The sequence below is a fragment of the Stylophora pistillata genome, chromosome 1 (genome assembly GCF_964205215.1).
Source record: "Stylophora pistillata chromosome 1, jaStyPist1.2, whole genome shotgun sequence".
Classification (NCBI taxonomy): domain Eukaryota; kingdom Metazoa; phylum Cnidaria; class Anthozoa; order Scleractinia; family Pocilloporidae; genus Stylophora; species Stylophora pistillata.
The window spans coordinates 25,310,609-25,336,143 of record NC_142519.1 but is presented as its reverse complement, the minus strand read 5'-3'; the positions used below and the strand labels follow the sequence as shown (position 1 = coordinate 25,336,143).

The window sequence follows — 25,535 nt, the reverse complement described above, 5'->3', positions numbered from 1 at the left end:
TAGATTTTCTCTTGTACATTTCCGTCATGCCTTCACGGTATGATAGCGTGAGAAGTGTTTTTGAAGAAGCCCAGCGTAGTTTTCAACAGCACAAGATTTTGACGGAGTTGAAAAAACTCCACGACAAGTCCTCTCCGGATGAATTTCTGGAAAGTTTCCTGTTGCATCTGAAACATGCGATGGTTGTGTTTAACAGAGAACCTGCTGTTGAAAGGGTCATCGAGTTCGTGGCCAAGTATGCAACACTGAAAGATCACCGTACCTCTCAAACTGAAAAGGTATTACATGTGTGTTTGAAAAAGATGGAAAATAGATCTGAGTACATCCTATGAAGCAAAGGACGTGAAGAAGCATTGAGATAATGCATTTGATTGGTTTTATATAGGTATGAATGTTCATCTAACCGACTTTATGAGCATTATACCACTTTCTCCCAGAGTTTTATTTTATTACTCACATGAATATGAGGTGAACGCTAAAGAATTCGTTATGATACATTGAAGCTGAAGTGGTAGATTGCGATTTTACTTATGATAAATTAGTTCTTTTCTTTTGACAATTGATCACCTCGTGAGATGGTCGTAATTTTAGAAAAGGATGATGATGAGTCAAAAATGGAACATTACAGGTGGAACAGAAAATTCAGCACCCTAACAGTACAGCGAACTTGAAGTTGATCTTGAATCTAAAACTTTTAGCCGCAATTCTTCAGTCTTCTCTGCATAGCTGAGGAGATAGGTAGGTGTCTAACAGGTCAAACGTACACCTGACTGTATTGACACCTGCGGTTTCTCTCTGATCAAGTTTCTTATCTAAACAAACAGGATGGCGATAGAAGTGATGGTGAAGAGGATGATTACAGCAATGTTTTCCTTGATTCCATCTTTACATTCTTACTGGACTCGCATGATGTTAAAGACAAAGCTGTAAGATTCCGTGTCTGTCAGCTTATCAACAAGCTCTTGAATAACATGGGTGATGATGCTGTCATTGATGATGACCTGGCAGAGAGGATATTTGAGAGCATGTTGATACGGCTCCATGACAAGTTTCCTGCTGTGCGAGTGCAAGCTGTTGCAGCTATCTCCAGGCTCCAGGACCCCTCAGATCCTGAATGCATTGTAATATCAACATACTTAAAACTCATGTCCAATGATTCTAGTGTTGAAGTGCGCAGAACAGTGCTCCTGAATGTTGCTCTTACTTCTCAGACATTGGAGGGAATAATAGGTACAACTAAAATTATCATGAAATCAAAGAAAAAAATGTTATTTTCCTCTTGCTAAATGAAATGAAAAAAGTACAACAAAGTTCCTTTAAGGTTAGAGTATGGGTCATATGTATGACTCAGAGGATAGCAATTACCCTTACGTGCTGCTTTAATATGACCTCGATGTTAATGGTGTGTGACAGAATTATTTGTACCAGTATTTGACACTTTGAAAGAGACTATTCAATCATTTCACAACAGCACCTGAAGAAAATGGTTATTAGAGGTAGTCTAGGTTTATTGACAGCAATTTCCTTTGATGTCATCAACCCTTCATCTAGGAACAAGTTATCAACCTATCATCATTATAAGTATCAAGCAGGAGAGAGTATTGAGCTAATCAACAGTTGCTTACAGTGTAAGGTGATTTAAACTGGGTGATGAAATCTGTTAAGCCAGCAAAGAATGATGATAAGTGTTGCACCCTTCAGTTTGAGGAAAAGAGTTAAAATAAGTGTTATCTACAAGTGCTCACCATCTTTTCTGCAGGAAGAACCCAAGACATGACAGAGTCAGTTCGAAAGTTAGCTTATCGCACTCTAGCAGAGAAGGTGAACATCAAATCATTTACAATTGCCCAGCGTGTGCAGCTGCTTTCCAATGGTCTGCATGACAGATCAGAAGCCGTTAAGGAAGTTTGTGCCAAGGAGCTTCTTTACCAGTGGTTGAACAGTTTTGATGGGGATGTGGTCAAACTTCTGAAGTGCTTAGATGTTGATGGCTGCACAGAAGTTGCAGAACTGGCTTTGAAGACATTGCTGAATGGTATGTCTATGTACATTTCCCTGCACTGATTTCATTTGGGTTTTATTTGTACCCTAAAGTTTCTATGGCTGAGATAGCTACACAGATGTAGAATATGAAATTGTTATATTTTACTTATTTCAGGGCTGCCAAATGAAGACCTTCAAGGTTACATTGATTCTTTAAAGAAAGGGCAACAAGGAGGAGGTCCTGTGGAGATCAGCTATGAAGTTCTAGATGCTGAGACAGTATTTTATTGGAGATGTCTTGGAGAACATTTGAAGTCCATGGGGGTGAATGGTGAAGCACTTTTGGATGAACTTCTACCTGAAGTGTCAGTATTTTGCAAATATATTCAAGGGTATGAATGCTACTTTATCTTGTGATATATTGTGCAAAATTGTTGGCTCAAGTTCCACGGAAGTAGATCTCTACTGTTTTCTGAGTGTTATTGTTGTTGAATTTGTGGGCTTTTTGGAAACACAGTGACTCAATGGTAGGTTTCTTGGACTCTTGATCAACTGACTTTCTGTGTAATGTTTCAGCCTTGGCCTGGACCTTATCACTTCATTGTATTCTTGAACAAAACATCTCTAACTTTCCTGGTGTCCCTCCACCCAAGAGGGAATAAATAAGTACCAGCAAATTTTCAGGAAAACTTGATCTAGGTCTAGTCTTCCATTCAAGAAGATAGGCTATGTTCTTAATTGGTTCATGGTCTAAAGAAATGCTTGGATGCATGTCAGTTAGACTAAATGCTGTTACAGTAATATTATTCTTTATTTTGACAGGTATGTGGACAACTGTTTGTCCAAAACATCTTCAGAGGAGTCTGATCATTCAAGAAGTCAACAGAACTTTGTTACTAAGCAACTGTTGATTCTTGTGGGGGTGATGGACCTCTCTGATGAAGTTGGAAGGTACTGTTAGTAATGATCTGATTCATGTCTGGGGCAGTTATTTTCCTGTGCTTTGAATTAATTTTAGTACCTCACTGGAGGATGCCTATTTGAAACATGGTGTTATTAGGGACAGGATGCTTATTTCTTTTTTGAGAAACAGCAAAATGTGCAAAGCAAAGTTTGCATGTTTATTCTAAAGGATCATGATGACTGCAAAACAGACTTGATGTTTATGGATAATTCTTGACTAGAACAACCAGCCAAGCAATTTGTTGCAAAATATTTTAACCATGATCATTCATTTGAAGGAACCCTGCACTCACATGAACATAACAGTTAAATTTTTCATATTTGTGGATTCCTAGCAAACATTGTATATGCTAGGGTTGCCATAATAAAGATTGGTAAATTTTTTTTATGCAGAAAGAATCTTTGCCAGATGATCCATGACTTGTTGGTGCACGCAGAGATCCAAGAGTCATTGGTGGATGTCCTACATGACAGATATATAGATGTTCAACCAGAAGAAAGCAGCAGAATCCAGGAGCTGGTTGAAATTATTGCTGATGTTAGACAACCCATTGTCATGATTGAGACTGCTCAAAACAAGGAGAAAAAACGACTGTGGGAACTAAAGGTACCTGTAATTGTTAATCCAACAGGATTGCTGGGCTAGTAAATGTAGGATTCTGATTAGCTTCTGATAAGCTTTGATTCTGTTCACAGGATTTTTGAGTTACAAGCATTTCTGTGATCAATTCAAAACTCAGTTAGAACATGCAACATAACAGCTCCATGTCTCAATGTAAAATGACTCAGGCTACTGAAATTTAGGATGCCATTTCTGCATAGTAGCCAGAGAATTCTGTGATCTTCAGTGCCAAATGAATGTACCCCTTGATACCCCTGGTGCAACAAAATGGTGTGCCTAGGATTGACAAGGTAATGACAGTTTCCTAACACTTCTGACCATACTTTTAGGTTGCAGGAATGAGCGTCAAACTTAACCAGTTGCGTGACGAAATGGAACAATGTGTGATGGATCAGGATTTTGCTAAGGCAGCTGAACTGAAAGAGCAAATAGCAGATCTGGGAGGACAGAAGGAAATACTTGATTCACAAGAAAACTCCTTTTCCCAGACTATTAGGGAAGAAAAGGTAATCTTAGTCTGAAATACCTTGATAGACTTGTTGTTTAGAATAGAATCTGATGTGTGAGGGAGAGGTGGGTGTAGGTCAGTGAAACTAGGCACTATAAAATACTGTATGTTTGTTCCAGTATCAATCAAAAGGCAGATTTTGTAGTTTTTCACATCATAGATATAATACAAATTCACATTATGTCAACCTGGTGTTGAGCATTTGTTTATTTTAGGACATGATGTTATAGTAGTGTCTTAGAGAGCTTTAGCAGATGACGGAGGAACTTGATTATCTTCCTCTTGGCTCACTTGTTAGTAAGCCTGTCATTCCTGGAGAGGTCTTGGCTTTTTGATCCCCACCTTTTGCTACTACCCTTTAGGTTCACAGACCTCATTCAGAATTGTTGACTTGTATTGCTCTCATTTCTAACAACAAAGAAGCTTCCAACTCGAGTATATATACAGTTTCTTGGCAGTAAATGTTTTTCAATTTGTTGTAACTTCCTTTTCATCTGCTAGGATGATCCTGATACACTGTTGAAGTGTTTAACCATTGCATCTGAGATGTTACAGGGTGTGGCAACAAGTGGACTGAATCCAACACTTACCACTTTGGTTCAAACTTTGGTAATTTACAAACCTTTCATTAACTGAATTACTTCTAAATGCTCTTAGTCTCAACAGCCAGTTTCATTTAAGGCTAATCCTTACCTCCTTCTATACTAAGACATTTGAATTAACTTCAGTTAAGGGGTAGCCTCCTTTGCAGTTGTTATTTGGTCCCCATAGTAGATAGCTTGTTGCATGACAAGACCAACAACGGCTGCAAAGGAAACTAGTCAGGGGGGCTGTTCTTAATAATTATGTAGAACTGACTCATATGACCAGGGAGGTATTTATTAAGCCACTGACTTGTTTTTACATTCTTTTCTTTTTCTACAGATTCTTCCTGGTGTTCAGAATGAAGATCCCTTAGTGCGTAACATGGCTGTCAAATGCTTGGGCTTGTGTGCACTACTTTCTTGTGAATTTGCACGCACACATCTTGTACTTTTTCTGCAGGTACAATGTAACAACTTTTTTTTATAATTATTAGTCTTGCTTTCTGCTTAATAAATTCAAAAGAACATAACTGGTTAATATCACTGATTCTTATCTGTTGTCAGGTGGCTCAACTAGATCAAGAGCTTGTGCGAGCCACTGCTCTTCAGGTTGTTTTTGACCTTCTTCTAAAGTTTGGTCTTGAGGCTTTCAAAGTCAATGCTTCAGTCCCTGAGATAGAGGGTGATGACCCTAGCATCAATGGCTCAGATCAGGACAAATTAGAGGTGCAGAATGATGAAAATGAAGGAGATGAAGATGTCACAGAAAAGAGTGATGATGGAGATGTGGAGGAGACCCAGGCTCCAGACACTGACACTGCTGCGAGTGTGCTTACGATACTTACAGGAATTTTAGAAAGTGAGGTTGGTTTTCCCATTCTTCACCTTGTACTTTTTTTTTGAAAAAAGAGCCAGCTTTAATCTTCTCTTTGTCTAAGTATTGGTTTTTATATCTTTCATCTCTAGTCATGTTTTTCCCCAGCAAGCACAATCACATATTTGATCTGTCTTGTATTTCTTAATTGATTTGTATATTTCAAAATAATGTTACACCTTTTAGAGCAATGACCTTAGGAATGTGGCCGCTGAAGGATTGGCCAAGCTGTTGCTGTCAGGTCGTGTTCTGAGTGCCAAACTTTTCTCTCGTCTTCTGTTACTGTGGTACAATCCTACCACTGAGGATGATGTCAACCTGCGGCACTGCCTGGGTGTCTTTTTCCCTGTTTTTGCCTTTGCTTCACGGTATGTCCAGGTGCTTAATAATCTTTTAAAGAAGTATACACCAGGGCTAGTTGTTTGAAGGTTGGATCACACTATTCAATGGATAAATTGCTATCCAACAGTGAAGTGTTAACAAATTTTACTGCACTATCCACTGGATAGAGTTATAGAATATTATTTAGCAGCTTGCTGCTTGCTGCTGATTGTGTCAGCCAAAAAAAGCAAAGTAATTTTGTCTGCCATTTCCAACTGATGCAAAGTTTTAAGACCTCAAGACTACAATAATTATTCCTGACTATCGTTAACTACACTTAGGCACATCCTTTCAAATCTGTATATGACAAATTAAGAACTTTGATATACAAAAAAAGAGGTTTTGGTTGACTTCATTACTCAATATAGTCTGTTACTTTTTTTAGCACTAATCAGGAGCTCATTGAAGAGGCATTCCTTCCCACCCTTAAGACATTATTCAGTGCCCCTATGTCATCTCCTCTGGCATCAGTTAACATCAATAATGTGGCAGAGTTGCTGGTGGATTTGACAAATGCAAAGTACTTAGAAAAGAAAGAAAAATCACATATTGATGCAAATGAGGTACCAAAATATTGTTCTTTCATTCACCAACAGAGAGTCTCTTCTCCCATCACATGTGTATTGAAGCCCCAGCTGAACTACATGTAGAGATTGCACAGTGGTTAGAGTCACCAGGGCTGTGCTCTAGCAGTGCCTGGTGGCCCCTGGCACCTTACTTTTGCTTTTGGGCGACTCAGAAATCTTAGTTTTTCATAAAAAATTTATGCTAGGTACCCTGGATTTCACAGTTTCAGAGCACTGGGTTGCCTTCAACTTTTCTCAGAGCACAGCCTTGGACATGGACAACCAATATTTTTGTGCTAATTTCTGGGTAGTGAAGCTATTTTTGATAAGACAACACTCATAATGCAGATGAAACAAAGCCCATTGGGAAAAGGCAAAATTATTTTTTCAACCAGAACTCATTCTTAACATTCTGAAGTAGGAAAGTGTCCAAAGGGGTATAGGTTGGCAGAACAGATCGCTTGAAGTAAATTTTCTTCTGTCTAATCTGAAATGATGCAAGTACTGACTCTTCTGTATCCCTGCACTGGTGTCATTGATAATTGGTCAGTTACATGTAGCCCAAGCTGATCTGTGAGCCAGTTGTTGCTCAACAGTCAGGTGACCATCAACTTATGGCTGGGCAATAGTCCGCTTACACTTGACCGATAGTTGGTCAGCTAGTGACAGTCTGTGTTATATATCATAATTAAAATACTCCATGCCATTAAAATACTTCATGCAAAGAACTCTCATAATGACATGCTGCAAACTTGGAATCATTATTATAATTTAATGTCAAATAATATTTGACTATTGACCAATATTTTCTAAATAATAGTAGATCAATAGATGGGAGTATTCTTGAGATCTAAATTTCAATTGGGAGAAAATTGGTGAGAAACTTTATCAAGAAGAGGTTCCATTGCCTGTACAATTTCTGATATTTTCTTCTTCATTAGGCATTCAGCATTCATGCTTCTCTGAGCATTGCAATGGCTAATGAGATTTTGTCTTGTCCTGATGCTCCTGGTGTCCGAGTTCTGTGCAAGGTACTGACTATGATGGACTTGACTGGCTGCACACAGTCTACAGTCAAGGAAATTAAAGTCCTTACAATGAGGATGATAGAGGTAAACAAGATTTGTGTATCCGTCATCTTGTAAATGTATAGTACATGTTCAACCAACATTTTTTTTTTCTGTCGCCAAAAATTTGGCTCTACTGATGTAACTCCTCTGTATTCTCAGATTGTCTCTATTCCACTACAAGCCACAGTGGTAACTTTTTTGAAATGCACTCCAAGCAGCCTAACATGCTGTGCATCAGGGAAAAACAACATTGACTGATTAATTACTTTATCATTGCTCCTAAGCTTTACCAAATAGGTTGGGCTACTTGTGGAGAGACAGTGGTTTCATTTTTCTCTTTAGGGACAATTTGTGATCTGGTAATCAGAATGTTTGACAGTGGGGAGGCACATGTTCAAGATCTGATTGTTAATTCTCCCCTCTAGATGTTTCACATTTTCTTGTAAATTAGTCACAAGGGTTAGGTGTTCAATCAAGAGAACAACTACCTGATAATTTGAGTGGGTATTATAAAGAGAAGTTACATGTTAATCATCTAGGGTTAATGGGTTAAATAAGTCTTGTATCAATAGTTTTCTTCATTGTAGTGTATGTATTGTAGTGTCCCACACTAATCTGTATGCCTAAGTGTGTATGTACGCATGTGTTAATTTAGTTCATTGTATGCATGTGTCAATTCAGTACATTTACATGCCTTTTTTTAAGTATGTTTACTTAATGCAACTCAATATTTTTATCTGTTTTCCAGGAAATTGAAGAGAATATGTCCCTGAAATCATTGAGCAAATTAAACAAAATGCTGGAAACTCTCACAGACAAGGAGATTGGTGAGAAATAACCTGGAGTAAATACAGGAGCTTTCCTAGACTAGTTTGGATGGCTATATGGATGAATAAGTTTTGTTTCCCAATCGCATGAATTCTATTTGCTGTTTACAAGTACATGACTCTATACACAATGAATAGCTCATTATTAATAAAAGATTTGTACATACTTTAGATTTATTTAATTGTCCATAGATGAAAAGAGCAAAAGAATATTACCTAATTAGGTTTAATACTAAAAGTATTAAAAATAATCTCAACACAATCTGGGAACCTGAAAAATAGGTGGAGGGTAGACAAGATGAGAACAAACACTAGATGGTATCATATCTTACATGATACCAAAGGCATCTCCCAAAGAGAATTGATGATCACATGTTCAGCAGTTAAGGGTTAAATGGTGGTCATGCCTACTTAAAAATGGAAATCATTTTGTTACAGATGGTGTCTCACAGAATGAATCAGATGATGACAATCAGGCAAATGCTGAGAAAACAGAGGAACCCAATGAAGGTACAGTACTATAAATGAGACAATTACTGTTGATGATACAGACACCTGCCGAAAATTAGAGGAAAATACCTGTGTACCTAAAGAGCACACAGAATTCAATACAGAGGATACAGACACCCTGGGTGGTGGTTTTGACATACTCTAATTAGATTTAATTACAGCTAGGAATTGTCAATCATGCTTATCACTGTCCTATTTTCCTTGGCACATCTTTCCCAAATCAGTTTAAAGTTCTCTCCATTAATCCTTTCATCCATATCACACCCATTTCGTATGTTTGCAGACAAACCCTCTGAAGTCCTGAATGAAAACCAAGCTGACAACAAATCAAAAGAAACAAAATCAAGAAGAAAGAGTAAGAAGCAAGCAGGGTCAAATTCAGTCGCCAGGGACAAAGAGCATGGGTACGAAAAGAAGTGACATGATAGGTGTCTTGCACTAGGTGAAAACACACTGAATAAATGGATGGCTCTTCTAATGATTTAACTCATCACACTCTTATGGCTTGGTCAATAAAACAAATATTCAATGTGTTAAACAGGCATTTTTTTGTAATTGTCAATTGAATGGTATTAAAGTTGGTTTTTTACTGAGCTAACAATTTTTTTTTTCCTTTTGCAGTGTATTTTTTTTTCTCCTACAGCTTTGATTAGATTTTTGTAATAATAATAATAACAATAATTTAATTCTTATATTACGTGCTTTCCATGAAATGATCATCTCAATAAAATTATTAAAAATATACTATGATAAAATTAATGCTTACAACATGTTAGATACTAGCAACTATCATGGTAAAATTTTAATACATTTTGTACATAAATTCATTTGCAAGCCCATTATTTGGAGATAAAGCTTAATTTGAGCCCTAAAGATCAATTATACTTTCCAATTTACTAAGATTTTGTTACCTGTTTTAAAAACAGCCCCATTGCTTTGGGCAAGGAAACACCAGCTCGTCAAACAAGGTCAAGCAGGTATGGCATAAATATAGTTACTGGGTGGTAAAATGTGAAGTGTAAAATCAAGGTGCACAGTTCTGATGTCTCACTTTCTTTCTTGTATAGAAAAAGCAAGACAAATGTTAGTAAAATGGTCAAGTCTGTGATGGCTTCAGAGGATGATGACAGCAATGAAAAGGAAAATGTTTCAAGCATTGACACTGATGACGTGTTCCTTTAAATGATTCACAGAGTTTGCTTGTGCTGCATCTGCATGTCACATTAGTTTACCTTGCATTTATTCATAGCAATTTGGATGCTTGTTGTTAGTAGTGAAAAGGGCACTGACGGTTCTTGGTTTTTAATGTCAAGGTTAAATATATGTTGTGTTCAATGGTAAATTGTAAAAATACTACAATGTACCATTAGTAGTAAAACGAACAAAATATTGTTGTCTGCAAGATTTGGTTAATTTCTTTAGTCTGAAAACTAATATCAACACCTTTTTGTAGCAGTGGGAGACAAATCAATGTTTTAGGTTAGCAACTTTTGTTAAAAATCCATCCAGAAATAAAATTCTCCCTACATGTATTCATAGTGTGTCATGATTGTTCAATTTAGCAGGCCATAATTATTTCACTGTACAGCTCACTAAATTCACAACATTTGAATTGAAATCTTCCCCCTTACTTCCCTCTGTACTTTAAGTTAGAGAACCTTAATTTTTGTTTTGTTTTTTTGTTTGGACTTATGGCCCACACACTTCACTGCTTGGGGCCATAATTCTGTGTGGAAAAGACTCTGCTAGTAAGGTGTGTACATAAACTCGAGTAAAGTTCTAAATTTAAACTTACAGACAAATACACACAAGACATCCACTAGTCCTTAAAATGAACACGTGGAGTACATTTTAAGTTAAACGTTAATAAATGACCCAGCAAGAAGAATAGTCCAATAAAAGTAGAGCTTGATGTTTAGAGCTAGAGGTCTTGTAGTATAATTAAATCAACTTAGCAATTTTAAACAGTTTATGGTTCACTCTTTTATTGTTAACTGTAAATATGTAGAGGCATTGTCAAAATAAAAACAAGTAGAGTTAATATTTACAACCCATGACATAAAACCATATTTTAATACCTAAACAAAAATACAACCTTAACTGAAATATTTTTAAATTCCATAAGTGATATCAGAAGTACTACTGTTGGAGAGGGAGGAGGGGAATGGTTTGTATATACAGGAAAGAAGTCCATTTTCAACTGCATTAAAGTAAGCAACAATCTGGGTTTAAACAAAACCATCGCTGAATGCAAAGTGAATATTGTCCAATAATCCCTCAGACAAAGTGGAAGATGTTCAGTGTAAATGTTTGCTAAGCCTAGGGAGAATAACTTCTTCGTTAAGTATAAGTACTCAAGTGATAATTAGCACAATTGCATTTTCCCTTTTTTCTCCTTTTGCAACATCACAGAATACTGAGGTTGAGTTTATTGCTTAAGTATTTCAGTCACTTTGCATGGGGCGGTTAAGGCCAGATATAACAACATCCTCAACCAATCAGACTACAATACTCTGGGATCTCCTGGGCAATGACAAATATTTCACCCATCTTCATTAGAGTACAAAAGAAAACCTAGCCTCATTTCTTGTCAAAAAACAATTTACCAAATGGGTCAAAAAGGATTCATAAAGTCAGTCTGCAAAGAGGTTTATGCATTTCATATGTGATTGTGTAATGAACTACCTAACCATACTAAAGATGGGAGGGAAATAAAAGTAAAGCATGGTAGGTAAATTTCAGGTCTTCACAAGGAGGGGAGCTAATTAGTGCAAGGGAGCTCATAACAAGGAAAGGGGTGGGTTGATACAGACTTTACAGAATGTCTTAAACATTATTTAGTAAGCTAGGAAGTGCAACTCAAGTTTATCACAAAGACTACCAGTAAGTATAGTACAAAATAGAAACATCTCAGTAGCAAGTATATACATTGATAAGGAACATTTGTATAAAGCTATTATGTTACAATGCCTGTGGGGAAGGAAACTCCCAACCATTCCCATATTTCCAAGCCAACAATTGGTGAAAGCAATATCAATCTGATCTAAATTAAATACCTATGCTACATTTAAAAACACCTTCCCAGGATTGCAATTTTTTTTAGATTCAAAAATGAATAATCCAATATAATCAATCATAATTATGAACAGTTATAATTGGTATTTGAGAATGCAGTTCTACTACTGCAGACCTACTTTCTATCTGGTAGACCAGCCATTTAGACATATCTGTGCAAAATTTAGAATAACTTCTTTACATCTTGACTTTCCTTAGCAGCAAAGCAAAAACAACCAAACAAAGAGAAAAGTAAACTCTATCCATAATTTTGCGCAAGCCCTAAAAAGTGAATAATTAAAATATGTACACCAACATGACATTCAAGAGGTCTTCTAAACAGGATGCCATTTCCTTGTCATTAACTAACACTCATATGATGTATTTGGAACGACAGGAAGAGTACGTGGCTTTCTATTCCTCTGGCTTCGTCTGGGCTGACTTCTAGAGCTGGAATGCTGTTCAAAGTAATAAAAAGGAGTAAGAAAGAGGGAAATGAGATGCTGGATAGAGATCTAGAAGATCTTCCTTTGAGTCCTGCTTTGTGCTCTTGTCTGAAATAAAAGGGTTAATATAGTTACCAATTAGTATTGTCAAGGTTATCTTTGGTATGAACACACTGACATATATAGTTCAATTGTACAGTGTAAGGAGTAAGAACTGCAATATACATCAAATAGAGCACTCTTCAAAGTAATCCAAGTTTTACTGCCTGAATTCAAACAACATCTAAAATGGAAGAAAATTGAGTTCAACAGATAATTTGGACAAGTACCATAATTATTTCCTCAAATAACCACCTGAGTGCTTATCTAAAATTTCCTCCAAAAAGAGGGGTAATTAATCTAGGAAACTGTAACTTTCTTTTGGCTAAATCTTCAATAAAAAAGCTACAACATTATCCACATAGATGTTAAGTCAATTTGTATAGGTGATAACACGATTTTGAGTGCAATTTGGTGTTAAGCACAAAGCTTGTCACTTGTCATGAGCATGGGATTAAAGAAAAAATTCTGAGTCCCCAAGAGGAATGGAACCTCAGACCTACCAATTCCATGCTCTGATCCCCTACCACTAAACCACGGAGTCTCTATGGTGAGCAAGACCCATCACAAAGTACACATAGTAGAGAGTATTTCACATAAAATTACATTTTTTTTTTTAAAGTTTGCTTTATAGTTTGGGCTTCACTTGACCATTAAGTCAGTGGTACACCCTTTGACATTTCAGGTAAGTTAGTTTCATCATTGGGAAAGGTGTGCAAGACATTGTTTAACTTAGCTTGAATATAATTAATACTATTAGAAAGCGTCACTGTTCATTGCCAACAAAACTCTCTGAGAGCAGGTGTCAGGACAATTCTTTCTGAAGAGAATTTAATTAACAAGGTTATGGCAGGTTTATAAGTAAGAGCACAAAACAATGCCACACTGTTCTTTTTATCACATTAGATTCAATCTATGGTTTTCAGTGCAATTGTATGCTGCTTTTTCTTATGTTGTTGGTACTAGAAAATACATTTTATCACCACAGTTCAACACCGAAAAACTGCTTCGATTTTCATGTTTGAAACATGGAGTGCACGCATCAGAATATTTAAGACTGTTAGATTTTACTTCCTTGATTCACAATTAACTTTCCACATTAATGGGAATTAATTTTTCACAGTTAAAACATTGAAATATATACTTATTTTAAACAAATGTTCAAAAGTTATCCCCATTAAATAGAATACAATACTTTTATGGACAAATTTTCCAATATTTATATAAGCATCATAGCAAATTAAAGATTTCTGATCTGATTCAATTCTTACTCCCATTTGTTGCTAACAACATTTTCCAACAAAAAAAAAAAATTTATTGCCACAAAACTACTGCTTATCTCACCTCATACTGCCTTGGAAGAGTAGTTGACTGTAATGATAAAAATTTGCATCAATGTTTATGAATGTAATGAATATCTTTATTTATACTCTGATTATGAACAAAAGAACTCAAACTTGAAAAAAGAAAAGGACCAAAGAAACATTTTAACAAAACCTTAAACCAGGCAAATTTCTGCCACTCTGCCACAAAACATTTTCTATCATTAAGCAATGTAACAACATTATTACCTCAAAATGATCATAGCCTGAGCCATGAACTCCTGGACGGTTTGAGGGTCTCTGAAATTAAACAATACAACAAACCAGTACATTAATAGAAGCTATTAAGAGATATTGAAATTGACCTGTAGTTAACAAGATACTTAAACAATTTTTCCAGAAAATATACCTCAGAGATTCAAATAAACTTACCCCATGTGAACGAGGAAGAGTTGATGACCTATTAATGTTTGAACCATATGAAGAAGCTCTTTTCATTCCTTTAGTTTTAGTTTCTTCTGGATTCTCCTTCAACTCATCCCTTAACTTTTCACTAAAAGGAAAAAAATCAATAGGGCATAGTAATCTTATACTCATAAAGAACTGAAAGCCTCATAATCTTGTAAAGAACTCACAAAAATCCTTTATTACTTTATTATAACTACTACAAAATAATGCAAAACGAAATTAAGGTAAAAATTGTGCCAATAATAAATTGAACACTATTTCCAAGACACACCTCTCTGGGTCAGGATTGGCTGAATCCTCCTCTTCCTCCTCTTCTCTCTCATCTATGAGACTAAATTCTTCAGATTCGTCGATTGGCTCATAATCATTGTCTGTTGAATTCATTCCACCATACCATGACTTAGCCTTGCGAAGTCTGGCTTGTCTATTGTCTGTTACATCAGTGCCATAATGACGTAGCTTCTCAGCCAGGACGGTTTGACCCTGAAGCAAAATTTACAATGCTTTGCTTGTTTCTTGCACAGCTTTTTAGGTAATAATAAAACCTGAACACTCCAGGTGTTTAAATCCACTGCTCTTATTAAGAGAGAACTTTACAATAATCTAACTGAGCTTGTCAGAGTGCCTGCTGCTTAAGAATTAAGAAAGATTACCGTAGCAGCAGTCTTTATCACAGTGTCAGCAGCAATGGACAGACTATTTTTACTGACTCTCAAGAATGTGTCATATCCACTCTCTTTCAGCTGTGCAATGTAACTGTCAATGTCCTGGAGGAGTAAAAAGATAAATTAATGCAATTAATTATTCACAACCAATCAATAAAAGTTACAACTGAGTAATTAACTGTCAAAAGAAATCTGAGTGCTTGATTTTGCTTAACCAATCCCTGAGGCTGGTCTGGAAACCTGGTACCAGTTTCTCAAACAAAGAAATGCAAAAATAAAACCATCCATGACTCCCTGTGCACTTGGAACCTCTCCTTGCATGAGCCTCTTGGGATTCTCAGGGTTGTAGCTAAGAAATTACACTTCCAGCTGAAATTTCAAGTGAGGCAGCTAAAAGGTGGTGAACAATTGCACCAAGCAATTGCTGGCTAAAAATCCAACCGGTCATTGTCACTTTTTTGTCCAGCAAATTTTGCCAGCAACCAGCACTTAATTCGCAACAACCCTGGATTCTGGTCTAGTGAACATTTGTTTTGTTAAGCTGATGTTTACTGGCACATACTGAAAACTGATAAAACTTGCAGCAAACAGTAAGTAAAGCAAAGGCTCCACTCACAACCCTAAGCAGGAACATAAAACAAAAAACACTATCCTTATCAACCATCCATACTTCTTTATTACTAACTGTTAACAATGCACCAGCAAAAATTCGAAAACATAAATAAATTGAATAAACTTGAACTCTTAATAAACATGTAGTTGCCAGTGGTTTCTAGAATGAAGGTTACAGACATAATACATTAAGAGCAGAAGAACTAATTTATAACTAATTTATAATTTACAAGTTTTTAACCCAAAGATCTACAGAAAGAGATAAAAGGAAAATGATAACAGATGAATGTTTTTAAAACCAAAAATATTTTTGCGATGAAATAACATAGGAAACACGGATAACACAGGATGAAATATGAAACAAGCGAAGATAGGAGACATTACCTGACGATTTGGGAATACTGTATAAAGAACTAATGTTGCTCTACTTTGAACTAGCGAAATCCTTGCTATTTTTAGAACCCGTGCGAATGTAGGCCTATTTATACTATTTATGCACTCGGACTGGGGCAAGGCGGGGGATTGGTTTCCACACTAACCTTTTCATTGCGAGATAACCATGGATGCACAAATTTGCGATAAAGAATGCTGGATCCCTAGGTAGAATATAAAATTCAATATACGAACTTGACAAAAATCTGCTCATTAGGGCCATACAATACAAGTTTTTAACCCAAAGATCTACAGAAAGAGATAAAAGGAAAATGATAACAGATAAATGTTTTTAAAACCAAAAATATTTTTGCAAAACATGCATACAAAGATTACCTTTGTTGCTGGTAACAAAAGCCAAAGCATGAATATTATCTTAATTTCATAATAGAAGGGAAACCTGAAAAGAAATGACAAAAAAATGCAGTACATCACCAACAACTAAAAATCATAGTAACTTATTTATTAACAGTACTTTTTACACCTCATTATAGCCAGTCTGTAAAACCAATTTTCAATGGTTTGAAAAGATAAAATTGAAATGTCATTTTGTTTTCCTCCACACTGTATCAATACAAATTAAAATGACATTTCCTTTTGTTTTAACTCCCAGAAAGGACCATGTACTAACTGCACCCTTCATTGTCATAACATAAAGAAATCATGTCTACTAAAATGTCCATCACCTTCATTCTAGATTTGAAAAAACATTGTCATCTCTGACAGAGGTTAATACTGCTGAATCAGAGAGCTTCATCTAGACTTGCCAGTTTTTGTTTTCCATGACAGTTGTAAATTTGTATGCTTTGCAAAATAGTCCTTTAGATTTGGACATCAACTCTCAACTCAATGATGTGATCTTTGTAGTTATGTTTTTTTTTTCAATACGAAAAGGAATACAGTAGAAAAAATGTTCATCAAGTACACACTTTTTATGCTGTTGTGATTATCATTCCTTACTTATTGCCAATAAAAGAGGGGCTTTTAAATCCTTCTTGGGTTAACAGGTTAAAAAACTAAATTTCATTTTTCAAAGAATTGAAAATTGGTTGACACTAAATTTAACACAAATAAATGGTGCTTTTACTTCAAGGTAAAAAGACGCATCTCATAAAAAAATATTTTTGCCAATAAAATTGAAAAGAAAGGACCCCTTAATATTGATCATCCTTTGCATATTATGCATCTGTCACTTACTCTAGTCCCTTTGTTATCAGTGTTGTTTAGAGGGGTATTCATTAATGCTGCATTGTGCATTCTTTAGTGCATATTTTTTTTTGGAATGAATACATAGAGTCAAAAATTAATAATTAAAGTTTGTGGTCTTGGCTATTAGCCCACAAGAGGGGTAAATTTTAATTCTATTGCAAACAAGTACTTGACTTATCATTTTTTAATCTACTGTTGACTGGATAAATAATTGTCTTTCTGTAAAATGATTTTTTGATGGTGATCTAAATTTCAGCTTTATTTGTCGCAAATGAAGGCTGTATCAAAGGACCTTCAAGCCCAAAATGACCTTAAAAAGGGTGGAAAATGCTATATCTTCCTACCGAGTCATGCTTCTTGATAAAACATGTAGAGAAAAGCCACTTTCTGGTTTGGGTGGTCTACCATGTAAACAGCATTATCCATCCTTTGAAAAGTCACAGCTTGAACAACATGTAAGGAATAAATGAATAAACTTACCAAAATCCAAGTAGAAGATCAGCAAAGAGTTCTAGTGTAATAAATAGAGCAAAAACTATCCAGTACATCATCCATCTCACCTAAAAACCACACATACAGTTTTGCATTTCAATAGTTATCAATGAATAAAAATTATTGTAAAGTCATGATAAATATTAAAAGATGCAAAGAACACTCTGCAGTTGTATGTCTGTTTAAGTTTTGACAATTAGGCTGCAAAAACTTAAATATCCTTCCTAAATTCTTAAGATAATTAACTTCATACAATCAAGTAAACCCTCAAAAATGGGCAAAACAGGGTCATTCTCCTTGCAATTGAATTTTCTCCTGACCCATAGCAACAGCTAATTTCAGGCAAGGATTTGTACTCAACTAACAAATGTGTTTAATCAGTTGCTTTGCTCACTTATAAATTGTCAGTTGCTCAATAAGGGTGTCAAGATGACAGTTTTAACATTTTTTTTTAAGACAAACTGAAGCTAATCCAATTGATAAACAAGAACTGACCTGTTTAACATCTTTAATACTATAAGATATATTGTAAACAGGACAGCAAAGTAGGAATGTGTATTATTTAGATATTGTTTGCCCAGCATATATTCAAATTCATGCATGGTTGACATCCTTTGTCGTTCAGTGCTGATCAGAGCCTTTCTCATTTGCAAATGAAAAACAAGATTGCAAAATACTGTCATGTAACATGGTCACACTATTTATACCACAAAAATATTGAACATGCCATTTCCTATTTCTGAGGAATGACTGAGAAAGATAAAGCCTCTACTGAGAAAAACTGACAGTGACAAAAAAAGAAAAATGGGATGGCTCTGAAATGCAAGTATGCTATGTAGTTAGCACAAAGTTCTTTAAAACAGAAAGGTGTCTCTTGTGTGGAGATGAATGCTGAATTCCAAATATGAAATCAGCTTTGGCACTTGGAAGATGTTTCTCTGATCCACTGACAAATTCACTAGCTCTTGGCTCTTTTGCTTGACCAGTCTAAAATGTTTCAATGATGGCACCACTATTTGTCACTTCAGAGAAACAGTAACAAATAATATGTAAAACTGAAATACCCAATCTAAGTGGTATTTTTTCACTTTTAACCGCAAAAATTCATTGGATTTTGGCAGTAATTCAAGGCTACGCACTAGATTTAAAGCCAATTCATTTGAAGAGTTGGGAACAGAAGAGCAGACCTTTCACATATTGCAAGTTCAAACACAACAATGGACAGACATGATTTAATATGTATAACATAGAATTGCTGTTAATATCACAGCGGCCTAAATTTTTTAATGTGATAACGTTCCTGTCTCAAGAGGCGCCATCTAGCTTTAATGGTACAATGAAATAAAGATATATAAACTCAACAACTTTCAAGATTACTTCTAATTTGATTTCACAGATACTCTTGGACTGTTTCCTTTGGGCGCCGCCACTTCTACTATCATCAGTGCTGATCATTTATATGAATGCAAGTGAAAACACGGACGAGAAAAATCATCAAGCACACATTTTTCTTTTATCTAGGACGCAAGCGAATGCTAAAATCTAGGTGCTCTATGGTTGCAAATCAAAATTTACTTCATCGTGACGGTGAACTATTAAAATTTACACGAAAAGCTTGGAGCTGAAATTAATTAATGAGTTCTCTCCTGTTTAACTGTACTGTTTACACTTTTTTCATTCCAGACTGTAGCCTTATCTTTACTTAAACTAGTTAACACTGATATTAAAACAAAATGTCGTGTTTAAAGCATTGTCGAAAAACAAAATTCCAAAAATCTGTCAAGCAGGACGACGGAAAGAAAATAGAAAAACATAAAATTTATGCATGAAAATAATGAGCAGAAAATAAGAGGAAAGAGATATCTTACATATTCACGGACATTCTTTGTCTTGATAGCTTTATATGAAGAATACGCTGGATACAGAGTTCCAAACACGAGCCTGTTTGAATGGAATTGGATAATCGCATTTACTTTATTTTGAAAGAAGAGGGGATCGAAAACCGCGCCAATACTTACATGATAACTCGCGACGCCACGTACGAAACCATTTTCTACGCTAGCTGGGGCTTCTAGTGACAATTCTCTGCTACACTTTAACTCATAGTCGAATAATGAGCTATGCAACCGCCAACCAAAAATATTTAAAGTAGGAAAAGCGGACAAAGGAGAACAGTTCCTACCAATCTTCGGTTGCTTGTTGTTTCAGAACTATTTCTGCAGTGGTATTGGTCAGCGGAAGACTGGACAGTGACGTATTACACAAAAATGAATGAAAAAAGGATGAACTAAATGTAAAAGAGGATGAAATTTTCGTTTTTTAAATGCCTTCTTATGCTTCTAGTAAGTACAAGTATTATCAATTCACAAGTCCATTCTATACATTTTTTCCGATTTCTAATGCATACAACGCTGTAAATATGAAGCAAATAAAATCTCGCCACCAATCACGTATTACCATGACAACACCCCGCGAGCCGCATGCTCTCAGACGGGCTCCCAACGTTGTGCTATATTAGCAAGTACACCACGCCCAGCATTAAAATTTTTTGGCACGCTAAATTGAGTAGGAAAAGGAACTTTTGATGGATATTTAACTGTAAGGGCCGAAATGACCTCGGGGTCACGGGAGCTATAATGGTCTGTGCAATTAATATAGTTAACGAGCTGTCCGTTAAGATAGATGTCGGCCAGTTTATCACAGACGACCGTCGCGTCGGCAAGTAGAGGTATGGTATCGGTGAGATGACATGTCGATGAAGTGACCAAGTCGCGGTTCATCAGCTCTTCTATTTTAGTTCAACTTTTTAGAAACAGGATTTGCACTTCATTATTGTCGGAAATTTCACTTGGCGAAAAATGAAGATTAGCTCTGAAATATTTTAAAGCAGGATAGAGAATTCTAGGCCCCGTTTGTTCTACCCGGCCGGAATTTTTTACGTCTAGTGTCAGGTGTTCCTTCACCCCTAACTACAGTATCAAGAACGTTCCGACCAAATTTCACGTGTTGTCCTGTGCATGACTTGCAAGCAAGTCAAACGTTATTATAATTAACGAAAGTTAAGATAACGTGAGCAAAAACACGTATGATCTAACTAAGCTTTGTTGTCAAATAGATCCTCCATGCTCCAGTAGAATGATTCCAAGTCAGTCGGCGCGCGGGATACGCGTGGTGCGAGCGTGGCGCAAATTTCATCATTCTTTTCCGGTCAGCGGTTTCTCATCTACGTGGCTTTCGATTGTGGAGTTTCGTGGACAAATAGTCAGCGTGGAACATGAGTTTCTCCGAAATAAAAAGTTATCATTGCTTTTCTATTTTTTACTCAAAAGTTGAGATAGAAGTAAGGAGATCCTGAAGAACAGAATGTTGAATTATTTAATAATACTTGCTCTACTACTGACGTCTAGTAAGTTATGTTTTATTTTATGTTAGCTAGGTTCTTTTTGTGCAGGAGAACAAAGCTTCTCTCAAATTTTATCTTTTATAAGTACAGTACATCGTACAGATTAAGCAGCTATCGATTTTATATTCTGTGTGTTATTCGGTGTCTGAAAAATGTATTGTTCTGATTTGTAAGAATTTAAAAACGATCACCGATTCCTTCTTGCTCCTGTTTAATTGAGAGAGTTAGGTAACTTATCAAGGTGACATACTTCAGCAATGATGAATTTTTTTTATTCTTATATCCATGATTGAATCTCGTTTGATAATGTAGGGAGAAAATGACAAATCAGTATTCTTCTTTCAGCAAATTGACTCATCTTGTGTGCTTTTATGAAGGAGAAATAATTTAATAATACAAAAACAAAGAACAAAACAAAAATGGTTTAATGACCCAGAAGTGTGACCTAGACAGGTACAAGGAACAGCAAAACTCCCCAGATTAAAGGACCATATATAGACCTGATTGACTGGAACTGGAATATCTACTTCAGTTCTTCCAGTTTCTACTTAGTTCATATATGTAGTTCTTTTTTTTCTGCAGTTCATTTTATATTTGACTCATTGGAGTGCAGCTTAGAAGCAATCATGAGTGTTTCATGTTAACTGCTTATTCTTTAATTCTTTTTTATCGTTATAAGCTTTGGGAGAACAACAACAAGGACTTGTTTTGGTTAAAAGTGATGACGAAAATGGTAATAATGATGAAGTCGAAATAGCCCCAAATACTGAACAATTTGATGAAGAAGACCTTGAAGTTTTTCAGCCATCATCCGAATGGCAATCTATCAAACCAGGTCAAGGGATTCCACCAGGACTCCATGTACGCATGAACCTACAAACTGGAGAGAAAGAAGCAAAACTTATGGAGGGAGATGATGGAACTAAATACAAAACTAACAAGGACTCAAAACAGAAATTTATCACAATTGATAAAAATGTTATTTCAAAGCAGCGTCTTAAAGAGGCTCTTAAGGATTTTAGGGATAAATTTCACGATGAAAACCCTGATGAGGAGTTTTCTGACCAAAGTCATGGTCCATTGCCTGGGGGTGAGTTTTAGAAAATCTAACCTTAATAAACGAAACCTACTGAACATAGAGTCAACAGTTTTTGTTTGTCAGTAGGAATTTTAAAAACCAATCACAATAGATAGAACTTTAAGTATCTATATTAAGCAGGTAGCCTTTACTGAGCAGTCTTTAAGAGTCATTCACTAAGGGTGATTCCTGAATTGAGTGAGGTTTCACAGTGCACTTCACTTGTTTCATTTGTTTTAGGAAAAACATTCAGGTCAATAGATGAAATCCGAAAGGAATTGGAAGGAGTTGATCTTTTTCTGAAAAAGGATATTGAAGAAATTTCAAAACATGTTCAGATCCTTAACATTTCAAGTTCCAGTTTAGTGGAAAAGGAGCATGCCTTAGATGAGCTTGAGTATTATGTCCATCAGATAGATAATGCCAGAGATTTGGATAGCATTGGTGGACTCTCCTTGGTGATAAAGTTTATGAACTCTTCTGAAGAGAGCTTAAGAAAAAGGGCGTGTTATGTTTTGGGATCAGCAGCACAGAGGTAGATTATTTGCTCTTGTCATAAAGGATAGTTTTCTGGATATGAAATTATTTAATTGATCATGTGGCTGACCTTCGTAAAGAAAATTCCCAGTGATGGATCTATCAGACTTGATAGACATCCAATTTTTTCAGGAAATGATTCCAAAATCTTTAAATTACAGATCCAAGAAGATAGCAGAAAAGTCAAGCCTGTGGATCTGAGGGAGGTACCCAGGCCCCCTGTTCCCAATCCTCCTAAACAAAAACTGGAGCTTTGCTGCAGAGTTGAGAGGCAAACTATTTTTTCACTTGTTTCATTGTTTATTAATTTTTTTTTGCTTGTCCAAAACAGCAATCTAGTGGTTCAGCAATCAGCCTTGAATCAGGGAGCATTGCCTTTACTTCTTCGCTTGTTGTCCAAACGTGAACCTATGGTTGTGCGAAAGAAAGCCATGTATGCGCTGTCCTCCCTACTCAGGCTGTTTTTGATGGGGCAGAAAGAATTTCTTAAGCTGAATGGACTTGAAATGTTTGTTAAACTCTTTGATGAGGCAGGCACAGAACCTCTGGTTATCAAAGCAATCACTCTGATGACAGATATACTTACAGAACAAATTGAACATGTCACAAGTCTGCTGAGAAAGCGAGGGCAAGATGTGTCTGGTGATATCTCTGGAAGGTATGGTTTATATTTCTTTTTCTGATTATGGTGCCTTGCATTTGGAAAGCCCTTATTATTTAAATATAGTCTTTTTATAGGCTAGTTTGATTATTTCCCTCTACCAAGTGACTAGTCAAAACAGATCAATATACTTTTTTTATTGATGTAGTGAATAAACATTGTTAAATTCCTGTGGCCTTAGTTATTTTCCTCTAAACCCAATATTTCATCTGTAGCAGGAGAGAAAGTTGAGGAACTCTACTTTGTTGTAGATGAAGTCACAACATGGAGCTAGCATTTTCACAATTTGATCAATAAAGATCAAAGAATTACTGTGAATAACTGAAGTTTTACTAAAAAAGTTATATTTTGGTTCTTAACATTTATTTCTTGTGGCATCATATCAAGTTGTGAACCAAATATGTACTTTTTCCACAAGAACCTGTAATGGATTGCTTTTTTTATAAAAACCTGAAAACCAGAAATTATAATGTTGTGAAGCTATTGCCAATAATCATAAAGGGGCCCTTATGCCCCTTTGTAAAACTCAGTCACATAAAAATATTTGGCCTTTTCACACATTTTGAAAAATATCCGGAACTCTTTAAAGTTTTGAGATACGATCACGTTTCACATAAGAATAAAAAGCCAAATTCTTAATTTGATATTTTTTTCTAGTCTTGACTAGTCTTATGCAACAAAGAGAATGTAATGTCTTATCTTATTCATTCAAGAATAATTTGTAATCAGTTTTATGACTTGAATTTTATATACAGTCAAAACCCTGGTCAAAACCGAACCAGAGCCATTCAAGAACAATACATACATTTTGAAACAATAAAATAGCTGGAAGTTGGTCACACAATACAAAATGGTTCAAAATTATGGCTTTTTTTACAAAAAAAATTCACCCAGTCACGCTTCATGTAAAAATTACAGGGAACTCTCATTAGAATACGATGAGTTTAAAACAGCTTGGGAATGATTTCCAAGGTTGCTGATATTAAGGCCCTAAGACTTTTGTTGATGCGGTGACATTGTGAAATCAGGCATTACCAAGATTAGACACTGCTCTGATCAGTAGAAAAGAATATATTTTAATGCTTTTTCTTGATTGCAGGGTCCCTTTGCTAAAAAGTATGGTTGAAAAAGGCTGGTGCCAACTTATACCCAGTCTTCTACGTACTACAGAAAATGACACCAGAGAGAAAGTTCTACAGGCCCTTCACGTCATGGTGACTGGATGTAAAAGTGAGTTTCAAAAGGCTCATGTGCAGAACAGCCTAAAGAAACTCAAACTGGAGTGGCTCAAAAATGCCAGTGGTCCAGAATCTAGTGAAAGTTCTGAATATGCTGGAATATTGGCACAACTTGTTACAGACCTCATGAGCAAGTTAACATGATTGTATATTGCAGAGGTTTAGGCAGCATTTTCCTTGAAGGGGAATTTTTTGCATTGCAGCGTGTTTAATTTTGAAAGAAATCTTCTCTTCTTCCTGGCTTACATGGTGTTGTGCGAACCCTAAGATTCTCCTTGCTCCTTGCATAAGTCTCGCGCAGTCTTTCTTTGGGATATCACGCAACGCTTCCCTAAAGTATTGCGTGACATGCTAAAGAACAGTTGCGAAGAAGACTATGCCTTACGATGGCTCTTGCCTGAAAGAAAAGCCAACGGCAGATAGTAATCTTCAACTTCGCAATACAGTGAAAATGAAACTACAAAAGTTGATGTAGTCAGTGGCCATCGGAATCGCAGAATTTTTACAGTCGAACATAATGGAACCATCAGGATCCCAAAATAACCTTGTCTGACATGTACCTCAGATAACCTCAATTCTATACCAGGACAAAAAGCCTGGTACTTGTAAAATAGAGGTGTTAGTAATAATTATATTTAAGTTTAACTCATTTTCTAACAATCAATTAAGTCAGGCTCTAACACAAGACGTCTCGAATGCTTGGTTTCAGTTAGTTTCCTTCGGAGCCGTTGTTGGTTTCTTCACGAGCGGCTGCGCAAGAGACTATGTCTCTGGGGCATCACTGCGATTGCAAGGATCCTAGCCGTCACATAGGCTTTCCGGCCGTGCAGTCTTCGGGGGCCGGGGGGCGCTTATACACGTATCTCCAGTAATCTGATTAAAATTAAAATGTTTCGATTTTTGTAAAATGCGTCTTTAATTACTTAAGTTA

General features: G+C 36.0%; 3 protein-coding genes across 6 annotated transcripts; 2 read left to right on the top strand and 1 right to left on the bottom strand.

The window, feature by feature from the left end:
* Positions 1-26: 26 nt before the first annotated feature.
* On the top strand, positions 27-10,420 carry LOC111329971 (condensin complex subunit 3). Of its 3 annotated transcripts, none has more exons than XM_022934745.2 (18): positions 27-278; positions 825-1,230; positions 1,760-2,035; positions 2,159-2,375; positions 2,806-2,934; positions 3,340-3,553; positions 3,898-4,074; positions 4,578-4,685; positions 5,001-5,120; positions 5,225-5,524; positions 5,721-5,902; positions 6,301-6,478; positions 7,423-7,593; positions 8,300-8,378; positions 8,817-8,888; positions 9,172-9,292; positions 9,815-9,865; positions 9,956-10,420. In XM_022934745.2, the coding sequence occupies exons 1-18, from the start codon at positions 27-29 to the stop codon at positions 10,068-10,070; spliced, it is 3,168 nt and encodes a 1,055-aa protein (XP_022790480.1). In that variant the 3' UTR covers positions 10,071-10,420. The 3 variants fall into 3 exon arrangements, with proteins under 3 accessions (XP_022790480.1, XP_088602958.1, XP_088602959.1); XM_088746833.1 differs by lacking the exon at positions 27-278 and adding an exon at positions 364-385; XM_088746832.1 differs by lacking the exon at positions 9,956-10,420 and having other exon boundaries at positions 9,172-9,330.
* Positions 10,421-10,856: 436 nt separating this feature from the next.
* On the bottom strand, positions 10,857-19,913 carry LOC111329974 (receptor expression-enhancing protein 1). Of its 2 annotated transcripts, none has more exons than XM_022934747.2 (11): positions 19,706-19,913; positions 19,556-19,628; positions 17,676-17,755; positions 16,323-16,386; positions 16,094-16,150; positions 14,931-15,044; positions 14,549-14,760; positions 14,242-14,362; positions 14,059-14,109; positions 13,832-13,858; positions 10,857-12,400 (listed from the first exon to the last, which is right to left on the bottom strand). In XM_022934747.2, the coding sequence occupies exons 1-11, from the start codon at positions 19,735-19,737 to the stop codon at positions 12,308-12,310; spliced, it is 924 nt and encodes a 307-aa protein (XP_022790482.1). In that variant the 5' UTR covers positions 19,738-19,913; the 3' UTR covers positions 10,857-12,307. The 2 variants fall into 2 exon arrangements, with proteins under 2 accessions (XP_022790482.1, XP_022790483.1); XM_022934748.2 differs by having other exon boundaries at positions 10,857-12,496; positions 19,706-19,912.
* Positions 19,914-20,908: 995 nt separating this feature from the next.
* On the top strand, positions 20,909-25,512 carry LOC111330013 (nucleotide exchange factor SIL1). Its single transcript, XM_022934792.2, has 5 exons — positions 20,909-21,093; positions 21,770-22,180; positions 22,409-22,703; positions 23,037-23,363; positions 24,466-25,512. The coding sequence occupies exons 1-5, from the start codon at positions 21,051-21,053 to the stop codon at positions 24,746-24,748; spliced, it is 1,359 nt and encodes a 452-aa protein (XP_022790527.1). The 5' UTR covers positions 20,909-21,050; the 3' UTR covers positions 24,749-25,512.
* The last annotated feature ends 23 nt before the right edge of the window (positions 25,513-25,535 follow it).